Genomic DNA, 17747 nt, shown 5'->3' with positions numbered 1-17747 from the left:
GTCTCTAGACCATAATCCTTTTCACACTGCTTTTGTTCTTTAATTATGACTATTGTTCCTGTATTCTCTAAGGAATTAAAAATTTTAATATGAAAGAATTTTAAAAACTATTATGGTATAGAGTCAGGGGTATAACGTCATCTCGCTTCAGGCTTATTGGACCCGAAAATACGTCACAACGAAGCTATACACCGCTGTGTATTATAGATCGCATGCGCGTGTTTACGATTCAAGATGGCGGACGAGAAGGGAGAGGTGTTGACCATCCTTGAACGACGAATCGACGAGCTAGAATCAAAAGTCTTAAGCAATGAAGAAGATTTGAAGAAATTTCAAAACGAATCGGTAAGCTAGGATCACTTTTCCTAAATCAAAATCTGAATTTTCTAGATTTTAAGACGACCATAAAATCTCGTATTGATATTGTCTTACTCTATAAATTGGTGTGATATTTGCTTTGGAATAATTCTTGTCAACAGTGCTTAGATACTCTGGTACGAGTTCAAAATGAACTGCAGCGGTTGTCTACGAAATATTATCGAATATCAGAAACATGGAAAAAGAGTAAGTTTAGCCTAGAGTGAAGTCATTAAACCCGTGAAATAGATATTAGACAAACACACTTTAGTAGACCTTAATTCCATTGTTTTCTCTTGTGTGTATTTGACTATTACACGTTGACTAATAATTTATATTTCACGGGTTAAATGCCTTCGCTCTATATTGGTTCAATAACTTCAAAAATACAGTGTGCAAGTAAAAATAGTCTTTCCCTTGGTGGGAAGTTGTGGGTCAATTTAGTATACAACATCTTCAGCTGTTTACAAATAAAATGGAATCTGATTTAGATTACTATCGAATTGAATCATGCTGTAATTTTTTCTTTAGTAAAGGAGCTGGAGAACTATCTATCCACAGAGTTCCTGGAGAGAGTTGCATTAAGTGATGATGTCAAGGCAGATATCATCATAGCAGGTGACTATACATGGAATATTTGATTCTTATGCTGCTAAGGTTTTTGTTCGAGGGCCTAATTTAAAAACATATTCATGCAATGTCTTAATTATTGAAGCATGGATGCACTGCTTTTCGCCAATGAAACCCAGGTCTGATTTCCAGGCAGGCTTTGGGGAAGCACCAGTGGCGTGCGCTGCTAATGCGCCACCTCTCACCAATGCGGCCCGAGTTCGAGTCCTTGTTTGTTGGTTCTCTCCTGTGCTTCGAGGGTTTTTCTCTGGGTTCTCCGGTTTTCCTCCCTCCTCAAAAATCAACTTCTAAATTCTAATTTGATCTTTGGGCTTTCACTTAGTTTGGAGCCTAGCTCTGTTGTGATTGTCCCACGCTGTGATACAACAGTGAAAAGCTTTGTAGGCTCAATGTCATATGTGAGTAAATGTAGAGTAACTTGTTGGTTCTCTCCTGAGCTTTAAGGGTTTTCTCAAGGTTTTTTGGTTTCTTTCCTCCCTGTAAAGCTTGAATACAAGCCTCTGGCTCAGGAGATTTAGCAATCATTCCCTGCATTTATTGTTTTTTTTTCAACATTTGATTTACCAATACTATTGTATAAAATCCAAGGTGAAAGCCAGTTGCAATCATGCTGTGAAAAGCTTCATGAAATCGAGGACCTCAAAAAAATTGTGAGCACAGAACCACTGAAAGGTATTATTATTATATATATTATATTATTATTATTATTATCATAACTTTTTTCTCTTTGATAGTACAGTAATTTTAAGTTACCATTTTCCATATTTTACTGCTTTATCTAACAATCTCTTTGCTTTCATTTTCCTCTAAATATTTTATTGTGTTAATTTTTCTCTTTCCCATTTATGCCATTTTTCATTTACCTTTATTCCCATTTGTTGTGATATCCAGACCATCATCCTTTCATACTTTATCTTCAGTTGTTGGAATTAATTGCTATCATGTTAATAATGATAAAGACAAATGAATGAATGAATGAATGAATAAGTGGAAAAGTACACAATGCACTATTTTTGATGTCATTGTTGTTAATGTTTTGCAGATCTTCCTACCTTGTCTTCCAAGATGCAGCCATTGATTGAAGTTCAAATCAACCACCAGGCATGTCACAACAATGTAGTACCACAGGAACCCCAACATTTGTACCCCAAAGTAACGCCACAGGGCTCCCAATAGACCCTTTTAGCTTGCACATATTATTTTCCCATTTTAAACCACATGTCATTTTAAACCACATGTCAAGAAAAACACGATCAAACCATGGCATATGTGCACGCACATTAAATTAAACAAATTCACGTACGCTTAGAAAAATAAAATAAATAAATTACATTTGTTTTGTTTTTCTTTAGTAATTCTGTTTGAATAATATGTTTTCTGTTTGATAGGAAGAAACAGAACATACAAGTTCACAACTTAACAAGCTTCTTTCCCATTACAACAATATTGTATCCTTTCAGTTCTTGGTATGTTAGTATGTGAACAGAGAGGATGGAGAGTTCAGATCAAATGCTTCCCAAAATATTTTCTGTTTTTTTTCTCTATTTTTTATTCTCTCTCATTTTTTGTCTCTTGCTGTTTATTTTCTTATATATTTGAAACTTCTCCTATTCCTTCCTTCCTTCATTTGTTACTTTGTTACTTTCTTCCTTCCTTCCTTCCTTCCTTCCATCATTCCGTTTCGCACAAGTCTTTCATTCATTTGTCAATTATGCAGTCACACCCTTTAATCATCAGACAGTATTAGTTACATGTAAAGTAATCCATAAGTATTCTGTATGTTCTCCTTGACCAACCATCCACAGGTTTCCATGTTATCAAAGCAATTCATTGAATGGGATAATATCTTAACAAGAATGGAAGTAGATCTGGACACCAAACCTTTAGAATAAATTATTCATCAAATATCCAAGCCTTATAACCTAGTATAGTAGAGTGCAAACACTATAAGTGTGCAACATAAATACCACTAAATACTGCTAAATTATGCTAATCCTATTGTTTTTTATTGTTTAATTTAATTTACTACTAAATAGTGCAAAGTGTTGCACACTTTTAGTGTTTGTACTCTAGTTTAAGGAAAATACTCACAAATTAAGGGGTTTGTGGGGAGATGTGGGATGGTTTATTTAATGTATAGATTGAGATTTAAACTTCTGCACGACACTCAAAATAACAATAAATATTAACCTTTGAATCCATGTTTTTATCATTGGAATCAAAATCCTGTGAAAATTGTTTATCATCTTGTTTCTTACTGCAAAAAGTTACGTTTAGGTATACAATTCAGTAAGAAAACTAGTTGTAAAAGACAAAGTTTTGCTGTCATCTTGACAACAGTTTTCATACGACCTGATGATGTTGTCGAGAAGACTGAAACGTCTTTTACAACTTGTTTTTTCACTGAAAAGTTACTAAAATTTCAAATTGTAAACAAAATAACTGGTTTCCTTTGAAAACAAACTCAAAGATGGAACAATAAATATGGCTTTACCTTATCACTCTTTATTTTCCTTTATAATTAAAATATTAAGGGTAAAAAAGCTACTTTTCACAAACATATTATTATAATAATATTTTATCTACAACCTACAGACTACGTAAGAAATTTAATGTAAAATCAAAAACTGTAGCAGAAAAAATCATATGCAAATATCATCATCGTACATTTTTAGAAAGTTACCATTAGTTTTATCTCATATAGAAAACCTTTGGTAACACTCTACAAAGCCTAACACACTAAAATTGTCTGCAAAATTATGCTATGGATTATTCCCATTATTTCTGAATCAAAGCTTAATGTTATATCAGTGTTTATAGATTTGTAGGAGAGGAGAGGGAGAAGGGGATAGCCCCTCTAAAGGGTACACAAGGAAAAAAGACTAGACAATTGACACATGACAAGGATAGGAGAGCCCTATTTTGTGTTTAAGGTATAGAACAGTTTTCTCCCCTTCTTTCTCATGCTGTCAATCTAAATTTCACTTTCATTCTTCTCGTCGCTGTCCACGTTTACCTGCTCATACGAGTTGACAGTAACATCCAGAGCGATGCTGGTTTGTTTGTTGTTTTGGCCACGCCTGCGGTTACGATAGACTATGACCAAGAGGAGTATTGTGAAGAGTAAGAACAACCCGCCAACGCCTCCTAGTCCACCAATGAGTTGCTTGGACTTTAATAATCCTGTCAAAACAGGAAATCAAATTATATTTTTACACGAACTCCTAATGGGCATTGATTTACAGACCTCAATAGACCTGGACCAACAGACCTAGAGGTCTAGACCTACTGACCTTGATAGACCTACTGACCTTGATAGACCTACTGACCTTGATAGACCTGGACCAACAGACCCAGAGGGCTGGACCTAGAGCCATTTACTAAGATCTTACCTTGTTGATTGTTACTCTTATCGTTGATCTTGCCTCCTTTCAATGGTCCAGCAGACAAGTCATATGCTGTGGAGCCGTCAGCAGCTTCTCGACGTACTCTGGAGCTGCTGATACAACCTTGTGTGCACCTTGAGTTGTTTGTGTTACGATGACAGACAATCAGCTCACAGTGTAGATACACCAGAAAGGTGTTGGAATACACGAAACGAAACGATCTGATGGAGAACCGCTGGACTTTACTGTTTGGGTTGTACCAATAATTCATGGTTGAGTCGCGCACGCATCTGTCAAAAGAGTAAAATGTCTTATCAGGTGTTTGAATATCAGTTTTAAGTTAAAGATGTCAAAGATTTGTTGACACTAAGCTGAGGTGAGTGAGTCCCTTACCCTCTCTGTAGAAACACGTGCTGTGGAGTCGCATTGGGATCATTAGAAGGCGTAGCACGACAATTCTCAGCAAACACGACCAGATCAGCGTTGGTATTCTTGACTTCATACTGAACCCACAGAGGCTGGTTTGGGTAGACAACCACTGGGTAAGCGAAAACTGAGTAAGGTTTTAAATAGCTAGAAGTCTGGTAGAAATCCATGGAGAAGGTGAAGTTGCCATAGGATCCTGTGAAAAGAGATCAAGAACTTCAACTGGATTTCATACATTTCAGGAATCATGTTTTCGCAAGTTTTGAACTCAGTTCCTTTAAACTTCCCTGTCGACAATAATTGTAATCTGCTCTTTCTAGGTTCGGTGGTTCGGTGTTTCGGGGGCTTTGGTCATGCCCCCCCCCCCTCCCCCCCTTCCCAATTCGGAAAATCCTGGATACGTCTCTGAGGTGCTCATCTTGGTTTTTATCTGAGTTCTCCACTTTCCTCCCTCCGTAAAAATCAACATTTCCTAATTCCAATTTAACAAAACTTAAGGACGCGATGTTCTGCGCAAGACAATAATTTCCATCAAATTCCAATACCTTCAGACGCAACCACTGTCTTCTTTGATGGTGAAAAGGACGCACTGACAAAACGGCTTCGTTCATACGAACAGAAGAACCGTAGGAGAAGATTTCTGTCACGTGTGATAGTCAGACCATTCACTACTGATTGGTAGCGGTTGTCAGTCTTCACCTGCGATTCATACATACAATTTACGATAACTTACGAATTTCTCGCGCGCTGATTGACTATACGAATTTCTGGCGTGCTGATTGGCTATACAAATTTCTCGCGTGCTGATTGGCTATACAAATTTCTCGCGCACTGATTGGCTATACAAATTTCTCGCGCGCTTATTGGCTGTAAAAATTTATCGCGTGATGATTGCCTATTTCTCATCAATAAGAGGACAGACACAAAAAACTGATGTCAATTTGTTAAAAATACGCAATGTATTTGGCTGGTCAATGACAATAATTTATACTGTGGTGATAACAAGTTTATTTTCCATAAATACAAAAAGTTAAACCGCTCACGGTACGCCGGGATCGTAGAGTTGGAGTAAAAACAATACACGTTCGAAACAACGGTATGGTTACAAACGTACGTGTTTCACACAGTTTCTATAATATTCAAGTTCCCTTCCTATTCGCTAGGGTTTTTTTTTTCTGCTGAAGATACGATTCAAATGATTTACCTCGTTCCAGAATGTGATTGTTTTCTGGTTTTCTGTGTACGTCGTACCACATCGGTCCAGAGGTGCACGAAGTCTCCTTGTGCCAGGTGTCTTTGTCGCTCTACATGATGGGTCGTTCAGGTGCAGATTACGCCAATCAATGTCAGAGAAGTACGAGTCCTCCAAGTCAATTTGCATGTAATTCTCGCCGCAAGTTACATTTGTTTTAAGGTCTGGAATGGAAAATGTGGCCTCATTAACGGTTGTGGTTGATATAAGGTTTTTGTTGTTTGTAGTGTAGTTGTGGTGATGGTGGTGGTAGTCGTGGTAGTGGTGGTCATAATGGTAGTGATGGTGGACGTATAGACCTCTTCGACTTGGGCGTAATGTTTTCCCATTTCAGACCACGAGTCATTCCATTGAGAATAAGATTCTTTATTTGAGTTGTATCCATATTCATTTGACTTCTCATGTGCAACCATTAAACAAAGAAATAATACTCTAGGGAATGACACGTGGTCTTGAGAATAAGATTCTTTATTTGAGTTGTATCCCTATTCATGTGTCTTCTCATGCTCATCCGCTAAATAAAAAAAATATTCTCAAGGGAATGCATGGCACGTGGTCTGAAATTATATAAAAAGCACCAAATCTGTGCTCAACTTACTTGATTCACATTGTCTGCCACTGTATCCACTTGGACAAGAGCAGTAATACCAGTCACGACTACCCCGGCAAGTACCTCCGTTACGACAAGGGTTATTGTTACACTGATGCAAATCTAGATTCAAAATGAATAGGATCTCTCATATTAGAATAGCATATTTCCAGTTAAACCGGTCTAATGGCATTAGTTGGGCATCAACTGTGGTGTCATATACAATGCTATTGTTACTTACTAGTCTGACACTGTTGCCCAGTGTATCCATAATGACACGAACAGTAATATCCTCTATTAAACCCTTTATTGTAACAAGTGCCTCAGTTACGACAAGGGTTACTGTTACACGGGTACATGCCTATGAGGACAGGGCCGCAACCAGAACTTTTACAGGGAGGGTGCACATCGAAAAAAATCGGACCATTGATCGTTTCTTTTTTTTATTATTATTACCAACTGAGTGGCGTAACTAGGGATCTTGCAGGGAGGTGCACAGGCAATAATTTGCAGAACCAAAAAGAAAAAAAAGGTAACCAAAAGAAATCAGAATCAAAAAAAAAAAAAAAAAAAAAATTACGACAAGGGCCACTGTTACACGGGTACATGTCTAGATTCAAGATGAATAGGTTATCAGTTAGAATAGAAGCATTCCCGTTACACCGGTCTAATTATTTCAATTGGGAATCAACTGTAGCGTCAAATAAAATGCTCTGTTGCTTGAGTGTTACTTACTAGTCTGACATTGTTGTCCAGTGTATCCTCTAGGACACGAACAGTAATATCCTCTATTATGCCAATAATAATTATGGCAAGTACTCCCGTTACGGCAAGGACCACTGTTACACGGGTACATGTCTAGATTCAAAATGAATCAGATTATCTCATATTAGAATAGCATTTTTTCAGTTAAACTAGTCTAATGATTTCAGTTGCGCATCAACTGTAGCGTCAAATACAACATTGGTCTATATATTGTATGACTGTTACTTACAAGTCTGACATTGTTGTCCAGTGTATGCATAAGGACACGAACATCTGTACCAGCCAACACCACCCTGACAAGTACCTCTGTTACGACAAGGGTTACTGTTACACGGGTTGATGCCTAAATGAATTAGAAATGTGGTTTCTCATATTAGGAAAGAAAATTATCTCGTCATACCTGTGTTTATTTACTCAAAGATGTAAGGAATCTTTTGGGCCACGATTTGATGCAATACCACCTATCTATCCTTACAATGAGCAATATGTACATTCAATAACCATCTTATTACCATTTCACAGTGTGATTTTCAAGTTTTTTCGCAAAGAATGATTTCAAATCGTTGACAAATCACACAAATAAAAAAGGTGAGAAGGAGGAGGTATAAGGAAGAGGAAAGAAAAAACATTTTGACATCTTGGAATAGAACACACATACCACATGTTTCATTAAACGAGACCAACCCATCTCTACAGCAAGTACTGTCCTTGTAATTTGTTAACGAGGCACGATCTGCCCAATATGCTCCTTTCAAGGGACTAGTATAATAGTCAGGCCTGAGGATTATAGCCATAAATATCGCAGCATTCCCAAGACAGGACGTAGCAGTCTGTTTCTGAGTCGAATTCATTTCACCATACATTACCCCAAAGCTTCCTGTAATGACGTAACGATTGGCTGGGGTTGCTATGGTAACCTTGAGTAACTTGAGTCTTAGACCTGAGCACAAGAGTTGACTGGTACCATGATTCAGTACCTATTACGGAAAGCATATATAGATGTTTGGATTTGATGTCCACTTTATAAGCAGAAGCTGATATTCCAGAAAAAGTCTTGTCCAAAATTCATCTAATTTTATATTTCCAAAAATTACTGGTTTGCATGACAACGTAAAATGGCGGCCCAATTGATCTCATTTAGAGATGTTAAACATAGGACACGTTTGTCAGTGCTTGACTGTCACGTGTCACTCTCTCTAAATAAAGGCACAAGATAATAAAGAAGAGGAGAAGTAGTTTGAAAGGGGAAAAAAAAGAAAAGCATTGAAATCTCTCGAATATAGAGTTACTAAATGTACCTCGGTCATGATACTGTTAGCATCGCTTTGTGTAACTGTGATGGTAGATGGTCCAACTGTGTAATGAATGCTAACAGCTGTGTGCCAGCAGTTGGTCGCCTTGGCAACTGCAACTAACAAAAATGTTGTCATATCAGACAAGCATATGACTCGACTTTGAACCTCGCTAACTATCATGGGTCAAAGATAATGACTTTATACAAGTCAAACATTTATAGTGCAAAATAGATTTTAAGAAGATGATTTTAAAACAAACAAACATCAACCATATTAAGGATCCTTGAGTACCATTACTAAGGATGCATCAAAAAGGTCAAGCGATGCAAGAAAATGGTCACATGACCCAGAGCTTATTATTGGGTATGACGTCATCCACCATTAAATTTTGATATCATGAATATTTTTCAGTTTAGGAAAGCCATTATAGTTGACCATGGGTATGCGTTATCTGTTCCAAATGCCTGCAGGAATATCACCTCGAAATTTTAAAAAGCTGAAAATATTTTAATATTTAAAAAGACCTAAAATACCTTAGCGGAAACAGACAGCATTCGAAATCGAAAAAAAAAAATCATTTCTCGCATATTTTGATGTTCGTCTTGTCTCCAAATCTTGAGCGCTCTTCGCTCTAGCATGTTTGTGTCCCTTGATATAAGCACGTTAGCCAGCCAATCAGCGTCAGATATTTCATAATTAATAACATAATTTAACCTACCGGTTTCACAGTGTCTACCAGTGTATTCATAAGGACAGGTACAGTTGTAGCCATAATCTGTATCGGTACAAGTGGCTCCATTACGACAAGGACTGCTGACACAGGTATTGTTGCTTTCTGAAACAGAAAATTGCCAACTATTAATCACGTGACTTTTTGGGAGTTGACTGGGGGGCAATTAATATGCAATCTGACTTATTTCTACGGCCTGAAACCAGAAATCAAGATACCCTTGTAACCTCCAAGGTCCTCCAAGTTTACCGGCTAAAATCCCCCGTCCACCCCCCCCCCCCCCCCCCTCCACGTTAAAGCACAGATATTACCAGAAGTGAAGAATATCATATGTAGAAATCTAAATACTGATATAATATCGATCTGTAATCGTAATTTGTCTATTGTTTATTCCCCCTTTCTCTCCCTCTCCCTCTCCCTCTCCCTCTCCCTCTCCCTCTTCCTCAAGCATCTGAAATATTTTAATTTCTAACGTTATTGTTTTAGAAGCTAGACTTCTTACCGGTATTGTTACCACAGTAACGCAGGGCACAATCTGTATGTCCACGTAGAAGGTAAACGTAGAATTCTCCACAGTTTTTAACACGAATAGATTTGGAACGCGGACAGCAGGTGGTATTCCAGTTAAAGCACACCGTACGAGTCACGACACCGTCGGCTTGGGTAGGATGAGAACCAGTCATCCATCCTGGAGCAGCAGTACCACAGTGACGTACAGGGACACAAGATGTTGCTATGGCAGTGCCTGCATCTCCCATGAAGCGGTACCATGCTGGAGTGATATACCTGTCGCATTTGTTCTTTATTCCCCGGTATCCTTGTGCACGGTCTGGTGCGTTGAGCACAGTGTAGTTGCTGCATTCTTGAAAACAAATGATTTTATTCATTAGAATGCATTTAGAATCGACCCTCTTACCTTGAGCGTTAAGTTTTTTTTTCTCCCATCCGAACAGGAACATTATGTATATTCTAGTAATACATGAAATTACCATCACGATAGCAGGTTACAAAGACGTCTTCACTATGACCACAGTTGTGCCTTCCCCATCCATTATGTCTACACTGTTGAATAGCACTCTCGTTGCCAGAACATCGTACATCATCAAGCCATATCTGTCCTGTTCCTCCTCCACTGTTATGATAAGAAAAGGCACCAGCAAATCCAAGCTGACGGCAAACCACGTGGGTGTTGGTCATGGACCAGTCATCATCACACACTGTACCCCATACTCCATTATAAAGAACTTGTAATCGACCTGAGAACCCCCCTCCTTGAATGCGAACTGTGAAACAGGAAACAACTAATTTTATAGATACCCTGAAAGAACCCCTGGGCTGATCTAAGTCAGGGCATGGCTAACTCACACATTGAACCCTGAAACAACCTCTGGGATGATCTATGTCAGGGCACGGCTAACTCACAGATGGAACCCTGAAACAACCTCTGAGCTTATCAAAGAAAGAACATGGCTAACTCACAGATCAAATGAATTAGCTTGTTAGGCTTTGCAAAGGTAGCAAAACTCGAAAACCCTCGCGGAGCAAAACCTTAACTTCGAATCGAGCCCAAGATCCCAGAGGTGAGAGGCGAGCGTATATTTCTGCTACACCACCCTTGATTCCCTCGAGCAGTAAGAACAGTACACGATGAATACAAATCGAAGAGTGTTTAGTACAACAATATCTTTCTGAATTAATCATCGTTACTCGTAAACCAAACCTGATAATGCAGGTGTTACTGTTGTGTTTGCTACTCCTACTGATACTGTTGTTGGTGCTACTGCTGTTGCTGGTGCTGTTGTTGGTGCTGTATGAAAAATAGAATAACAAACGATGAGAAAAAAAAAAACGAAAAAACGCTCATTACAACTATATTTTTCAACAAGCTGTAGGTCATTAGCAAAAAACCGTATATTTGCAATAAGCGTTCTTATTGCTTTGGTTGTCGATGCTGTGGCTGCTGTTTTTATTGTCGTTGTTGCTCTTTTTTTCTGCTGTTACTGCTGCTTTCTGTTGTTGCTGTAGTTTCGATTAACCGTTTGCTCTCGTAATGTCTTATCATCTCTGGTCACAAATCACTCCCTTGACTAGCAGCTCTCAGTTGCGTTTTTTACAATTAAAAAGATATAGGATTTTCGATGCAGCAAACAACGAATATATTAAAACCACTTAAAGGTTTGAAATGAAAAAAACGTCATTTTACAGTCATATCGAGATTTTTGTCGTTACCCTCCACCTTGAATGCGAATTGCTGTTAAACGTAAAATGAAAATAAAATAATAAAGCCAAAACCGCTCGGTAGAACGATACTTTTCTGACAAATCGCTAATTGTAAATCAAAAACGTTCTATTAAATAAAAATAAAAACAACAACATGCAATCAGTGCACTTGAAAAAATGCCTCTTTCGTCTTTACTATTTCATCGTTGTTGCTACTATGCTACTGCTGTTGTTGTTGCTGTTGCTGCTGTCGTTACTGTTGTTATTGTTGCTACTGTCATCGTTACTTTTGTTGTTGCTGTTTTTGATACTGTTGTGTTGTGCTGCTGCTACATGCAGGTATTCTGTTTAATCAGTTTGCTTGCTTTTTATTTTTTTCAACGAGACATTTACTGTCTCAAATTGAGACCAAAAATAGCGATATATAAGTTAAAATACACATTTCGCTATTTACCAGTATCATTTTTGATGTGTACTACAAACTGCAGATCCACTGAGCCCAAAACGTTAGACGAATCAAACTGCGTCGTCCCTGAAGGAAAATCTTCAAGCTTCAAGATGATTGGCAAAAGTTGATTTACATAACCACCGCCATTATAACTGAGAGTACAATTTCCCTGAAAATGATCACAAAGAAAGTAAGTACACATTCCTCTGTAACATTCCTGGTTAGCTTACCTCGTCTAGTACTTATGAGGAAAGTAAGTACACATTCCTCTGTAACATTCCTGTTAGCTTACCTCGTCTAGTACTCCATGAGGAAAGTAAGTACACAATCCACTGTAACATTCCTGGTAGCTTGCATAACGACAACGCACTATGTCACCATCAGGATCTTCAACAGGTATTTTAATGACTGATGGGATACCTAGATTTAAGTAGACCGTCAGTGGTAGCGTGGAGACTGGCGAAGAGTTGTTAAAGACACCGTTGGCAGATACGTTGTTCGTCGCACTCAGTAGCATGCTTCCGTAATTACCATCAACTCTAGAGACATTACGCATCCAGTATCCATAGTTATAAGTCCTGTCGATAGACAAATAATTTAATTAAATAATTAAATTGACCTTTCAAATCTTCCAGCTGGTTGCTAATTTTCATCGCTCTAAAAAGTGCCAAATAAAAATGCTAATTCATTTTACGTCGATTTTAGGTAGTCAGGTTTGATCAGTGTCTTAAACACTCGACGCCAGATGGAATTCGATTTTTATGCAGGGAGGAAAACCAGTAAATCCGGAGAAAACCCTCGAAGCAATCGACACAACGAAGATGAAGACGTGATGAAGATACGATGAAGATGTGATGAAGATGTGGTGAAATATTTTCCTGTACTACACCTCAGCTCTTCAGTGCTCATGCGACGATCCTCGTTCATGGAAATCAATTTGTTTAAAATGTAATTCTGTCCGTTGCCTCCTCAGTCCTTTAACGCAGTGCTGCTCCTAAATGTATTGTCAAGACATTGCTTTATTCTTTTGATAAGGGTCCGCAGTAATTGGCCTTAGCTGTTGCGGTTTCCCTGCCTCAGAACATATTTATACTTGTATCTTTTTTTCATATTTTGAACTCGAGGCAAATTTAGATAAATAAATATAATAAAGATAATGATGGGGGTATTGTTGGTGATACTGATCATGCTGATGATGATAATTGTAATGGTGATATAGTGATGATGATGATGATGATGATGATGATGGTGGTGGTGGTGGTGATGATGATGGTGATGATGATGGTGATGATGATGGTGAGGATGATGATGATTATGGTAATGGTAATGGTGATGATGATGATTCTTTGTAATATATAAAGCATAAGCGGCCGATTTGTATGGGTATTTACAATAGAGTTATCTTATATTTGACTTACATAGCTATCAACAATCTGCCGTTGTATCCAGGTCGAAAAGTAAACGAGCTGTTTCCCTCGCTCCAGCCTTCTTCACTGTTGAAACTGTTGCATGAAATCTGATTACTGGAACTAATGCTGTTGAATGTACCATGAAGTAAACCATAATAGGTAAATTTTGTCACAGACCAAGGTGAAGAGTGCGAGTTAGTCCATGTAACACGATGTCCGATATTTCCAGAGTAACAGTAAACATAGTCCGCTTCAAACGCCAATCGGTATATGAACTCGACCTAAAAGATAAGAAATAATGCGTTACCTTGCAACTGGAAGGCTTTTTTAAAGTGTATATCAAGGAAAAAATGTATTTTCAAAATCACTTATATGTGCACAGTGTAGTTATGGTTGCAATATTTTTTTATGTGGATTTTTTTTTGTTTTTTTTTTTTTTGTATGACTAATTAATTATGCAAAAATGCTGTTGTGGAAAGTATTGCTGTTTTTTTTTCATTTGCAAATTATCTTTTTAACTGAAATACATATGGTTTTGTGCACTTTCAGGTTATTTTACTTCAAAACACAATTACACTTCAAAATGTAACACATTCTTGAATTTACGTCATCTCATTTGCATATTTATATTTCAAATCTTTATCTTTGAAAAGAGAAGACCACATCTAAAAATACTGCAACCATACTACTTCACTGTTCATATAAAAGTGGTTTGGAAAATTAAAAAAAATTTCTTGATATACACTTTAACGATGAAAAGCCTGTCTGGCTGGAACGTAATGTGAAACGGAGTGCCACAACGAACAGCACGGTGTCGCATTTGTGTAACTAAAACGTCATGTCTTTGTGAATCAATTGATGATGATGATGATGATGATGATGATGGTGATGATGATAGACTTATAGAAACAATTTATCATTAGTCTTTCAAGAAGGACCGCAACGTTTCGACTGCAAACGGCAAGCCTTCGGGAGGTGATGGTGGAGACTGGATTGTGTATATCTGTTATATACCGCTCGTTCGACGAGTGGTACCGAATGACTCTCAATCGTGTGACAAACGGAAAAGTATCAATTATTACCATTACTATGGCTGCCTGTTTGTAGCAATATTTAATCCTCTTGATGTGCCTTTGATTTAAACTTTATAACTGTGAATTTGAACATTATTTTCTGTGAATTTAAACTTGTTGATTTGAATCCAAACCGATTTTATTTGTGAATTTAAACTTTTGGATTTGAATTTAAACTTTTGGATTTGAATTTAAACTTTTGGATTTGAATTTAAACTTTTGTATATTTAATCTTACTGGGGCGAGCTGCTCGGCCAGAGCACTGCCTCGTTGTCAAGTAGAGTTCCCGCCATCTTGGATTTTTATACCACGTTCATTTCGTATTGCTTTGCTTTCATAATACGGCTGCTTTTCATGATTAAAAAGGAGGAGGATGAAGTAAAGAAGAAAGTTTCCAAACTACTGAACGAAGCTTCAGTCCTACTTTCAAATAACTCTGAAACGTCCACGCAACGTACCGACCCATCTACTCCTAGACCCACTTCGTCAACAATTCAAGAAACTTTGAGACGAGCTAGTAGCATGCTTCGTGAAAGTTCTTCTTCTGGTTTGTGCAGGAGATTAAATCGTCCAGAAAGATTGCGAGCAGCCTCTGGAAGCAACTATGATCGTACTAAGCAAGCTAGAGAAAAGCCTAAGAAAGAGAAAAAGGCGCTAGAGTTCGCTTTGTTACGATGTTTTGATGATGAAGATGACGAGTCTCAACATTTGAAATGGGACTCCATTATAGCTTCGGGTATGTTGATGCTGGTGGAGGATGATGATGAAAGAGAAATTAGAAGAAAGATCGCGGAGTCTTTAAAAGAAAAATATCCTCTACTTTGGGAAAATAATTTCGATTTTGTAAATTTTGTAAATAATTTCGATTTTGTAAATTTTTTATATTCATAAATTCCTTTTCAATGTCAGAATAAACTTGCTCCAACTCTCTCCATCTCTCCATCTCTCCAAATCTTCAAAATCTATATGCGACACATGACGTATTTCATGCAGAAATTCCACTGCCTTTCCGACTAATTCCACATGAGCCAACAAGTCACTCAGAAAAGAATCATTTTTACTTCCACTTTGATTGATCAATGCCTCAGATCGGTCTAATATAGACCTCAAAAAGTGCTCAACATCATGAGCCATAATGAACGTGGTATAAAAATCCAAGATGGCGGGAACTCTACTTGACAACGAGGCAGTGCTCTGGCCGAGCAGCTCGCCCCAGTAAGATTAAATATACAAAAGTTTAAATTCAAATCCAAAAGTTTAAATTCAAATCCAAAAGTTTAAATTCAAATCCAAAAGTTTAAATTCACAAATAAAATCGGTTTGGATTCAAATCAACAAGTTTAAATTCACAGAAAATAATGTTCAAATTCACAGTTATAAAGTTTAAATCAAAGGCACATCAAGAGGATTAAATATTGCTACAAACAGGCAGCCATACATTCCACGATGATAATAAATTATTTCTATACTTACTTTCTAGCTAATAAAATAAAACTAGGCAACAACAACAACAACAATTTATTTCCAAAAAGTTATACATCTATTTCAAAAAAGGTTGGCGATGATTTTATAGTTGTCGCATACCAAGCCCGAAATGCACTATGAGCGACGTAAATGCAATTACGTCACTACGATATGGACTCTCGGAATTTTCCGGCAAATTTTATCTGCGCGTGTTTGGGCGCATTTTTTTCAGTGCCGACATTAATTACGTATGATCCACAATACATTTCGGGCTTGGTATGCAGCATGCAGCATACAACAAAACCTTTACTACCTCTTTTTTAAATAGTTGTATAATAATAGATATTTTTACCAATATATAACTATAACTACGAATAAAACATTTTCTTCCCTAATATAAATAACTATATCTAAATAAACTAATATTAAGGGCTCTCGTCGCCCGCCATTGTCCAAAAAAAAATTGGCGACCGTGAAAAGGTTCTCAAATTTCATAGCATTTAATCGTAGGGAAGTGGGTATTTTTGCTATAAAAAACACTGAACATATAGTATTTTAGACGTCGAGAGAAAAGTTCCAACGGAGGGATTGAAAGGCATAAACTGACAATCTTTTAACTTGAGTTTCCTGTTTCAGTTCGTTTCGAGACCGTTTCTTAAAAAGGTTATGCCTACGTTCCCTAAATCGCATGACTTACTTCCAAAGAAAGTTGCAAAAAATTTCAGTTTTCTAAAAATTTTATTACCTCGCAGGAATCCAGCCTAATAATATACTAAATCTAAATCTATATATTAATGTTATTAGATATTATGTAAAGATATATATTACCCGCGGGGTTGGATAGTTTGTATTTGGCCTGTAAGAGATGGTTCCTCCTCTGTAACTATAATCGCCCCAAGAATTAACCACACCAGAGAACGACACGATAATCAACCCGCAAAACTCTACCAGCTCCATGACTTAGCTTGTCCTGCAAACAGGCTAAAAACCTTGGGATCGCGCGATTCCACTTTGAAAAAAACTCTAAGATGCTTTGCCCCGCACAACGAAGACAAGCGTTCTGGAGCAGGAATTTGATTCCGATAACTTTTATTCACAAGATAGCTACGCCCTAATTCTATTGATAGATATTGAAATCAGGGGGGAACACCTTCTATAATGACGTCATACTGTGATTGCAAAGCCGGTCAGACTACTCCTGATGGCAGAAATTTGAAGAAATTTGAAAACTTTGGAGACTACGGCAATTGTCTTGATTTACAATACAACATAAGAAGTGACGATTTTTGTTAAACTTTCTTTCGATTTTGGAAATGTTTGCACAGATCTTAAACGTACGGAAGTGAAGTACCCCCCTTAACAAGCCCTCAAGGTTACCATTCAACCTTGCGAAATAAAAACGAAAAGCGTCACAGAAAGACACGCTCAGACAAATCAACGAATATTAGTTCAAACACATTGTTTTTAAATTATGTTGGACAACAGAAAAATCTTATAAAGTAAATATGTATTGACAATTCAAAGAAAATGCGCCTTTTTGATTGATTTTGATAAACATTGAATAATATAAAGCCAGATTTAGTTCCAAGAAAAGTTTGTGTTGACATTTGCGTCGATTTGTCAGAAGATATGACAATGAACTTGCAAGTTAAGCAGTTTCTAGAGCACCAAAAGTTTTTTTGTCAAAACCATGTGCGAAACAG

General features: G+C 37.4%; 3 protein-coding genes across 4 annotated transcripts; 1 reads left to right on the top strand and 2 right to left on the bottom strand.

Annotated features, from left to right (window-relative positions):
• Positions 1-208: 208 nt before the first annotated feature.
• LOC148910121 (dynactin subunit 3-like) lies at positions 209-3184 on the top strand. The gene is made up of 7 exons (XM_089032520.1): positions 209-345; positions 480-564; positions 889-975; positions 1576-1659; positions 2030-2139; positions 2376-2435; positions 2793-3184. The coding sequence occupies exons 1-7, from the start codon at positions 235-237 to the stop codon at positions 2877-2879; spliced, it is 624 nt and encodes a 207-aa protein (XP_088888646.1). The 5' UTR covers positions 209-234; the 3' UTR covers positions 2880-3184.
• A 286-nt stretch (positions 3185-3470) lies between these two features.
• Positions 3471-10332, bottom strand: LOC116289522 (pancreatic secretory granule membrane major glycoprotein GP2). 2 transcript variants are annotated; one of them, XM_089032639.1, is made up of 12 exons: positions 9933-10332; positions 9419-9535; positions 8704-8816; positions 8064-8382; positions 7635-7748; positions 7376-7498; positions 6650-6763; positions 6004-6215; positions 5345-5498; positions 4767-4995; positions 4380-4663; positions 3471-4170 (listed from the first exon to the last, which is right to left on the bottom strand). In XM_089032639.1, exons 1-12 carry the CDS (start codon positions 10315-10317, stop codon positions 3962-3964), a joined length of 2373 nt encoding a protein of 790 aa, XP_088888765.1. In that variant the 5' UTR covers positions 10318-10332; the 3' UTR covers positions 3471-3961. The 2 variants fall into 2 exon arrangements, with proteins under 2 accessions (XP_088888765.1, XP_088888766.1); XM_089032640.1 differs by lacking the exons at positions 8064-8382; positions 8704-8816.
• A 52-nt stretch (positions 10333-10384) lies between these two features.
• Positions 10385-17121, bottom strand: LOC148910120 (uncharacterized). The gene is made up of 6 exons (XM_089032656.1): positions 16873-17121; positions 13517-13788; positions 12391-12676; positions 12105-12267; positions 11151-11237; positions 10385-10713 (listed from the first exon to the last, which is right to left on the bottom strand). The coding sequence occupies exons 1-6, from the start codon at positions 16999-17001 to the stop codon at positions 10400-10402; spliced, it is 1251 nt and encodes a 416-aa protein (XP_088888782.1). The 5' UTR covers positions 17002-17121; the 3' UTR covers positions 10385-10399.
• Between the last annotated feature and the right edge of the window lie 626 nt (positions 17122-17747).

Source organism: Actinia tenebrosa, unplaced genomic scaffold, assembly GCF_029948245.1.
Source record: "Actinia tenebrosa isolate PJP-AT-01 unplaced genomic scaffold, QUT_ActTen_1.0 PGA_scaffold1__47_contigs__length_23844297, whole genome shotgun sequence".
NCBI lineage: Eukaryota > Metazoa > Cnidaria > Anthozoa > Actiniaria > Actiniidae > Actinia > Actinia tenebrosa.
This window is presented reverse-complemented; position numbering and strand designations above follow the sequence as displayed.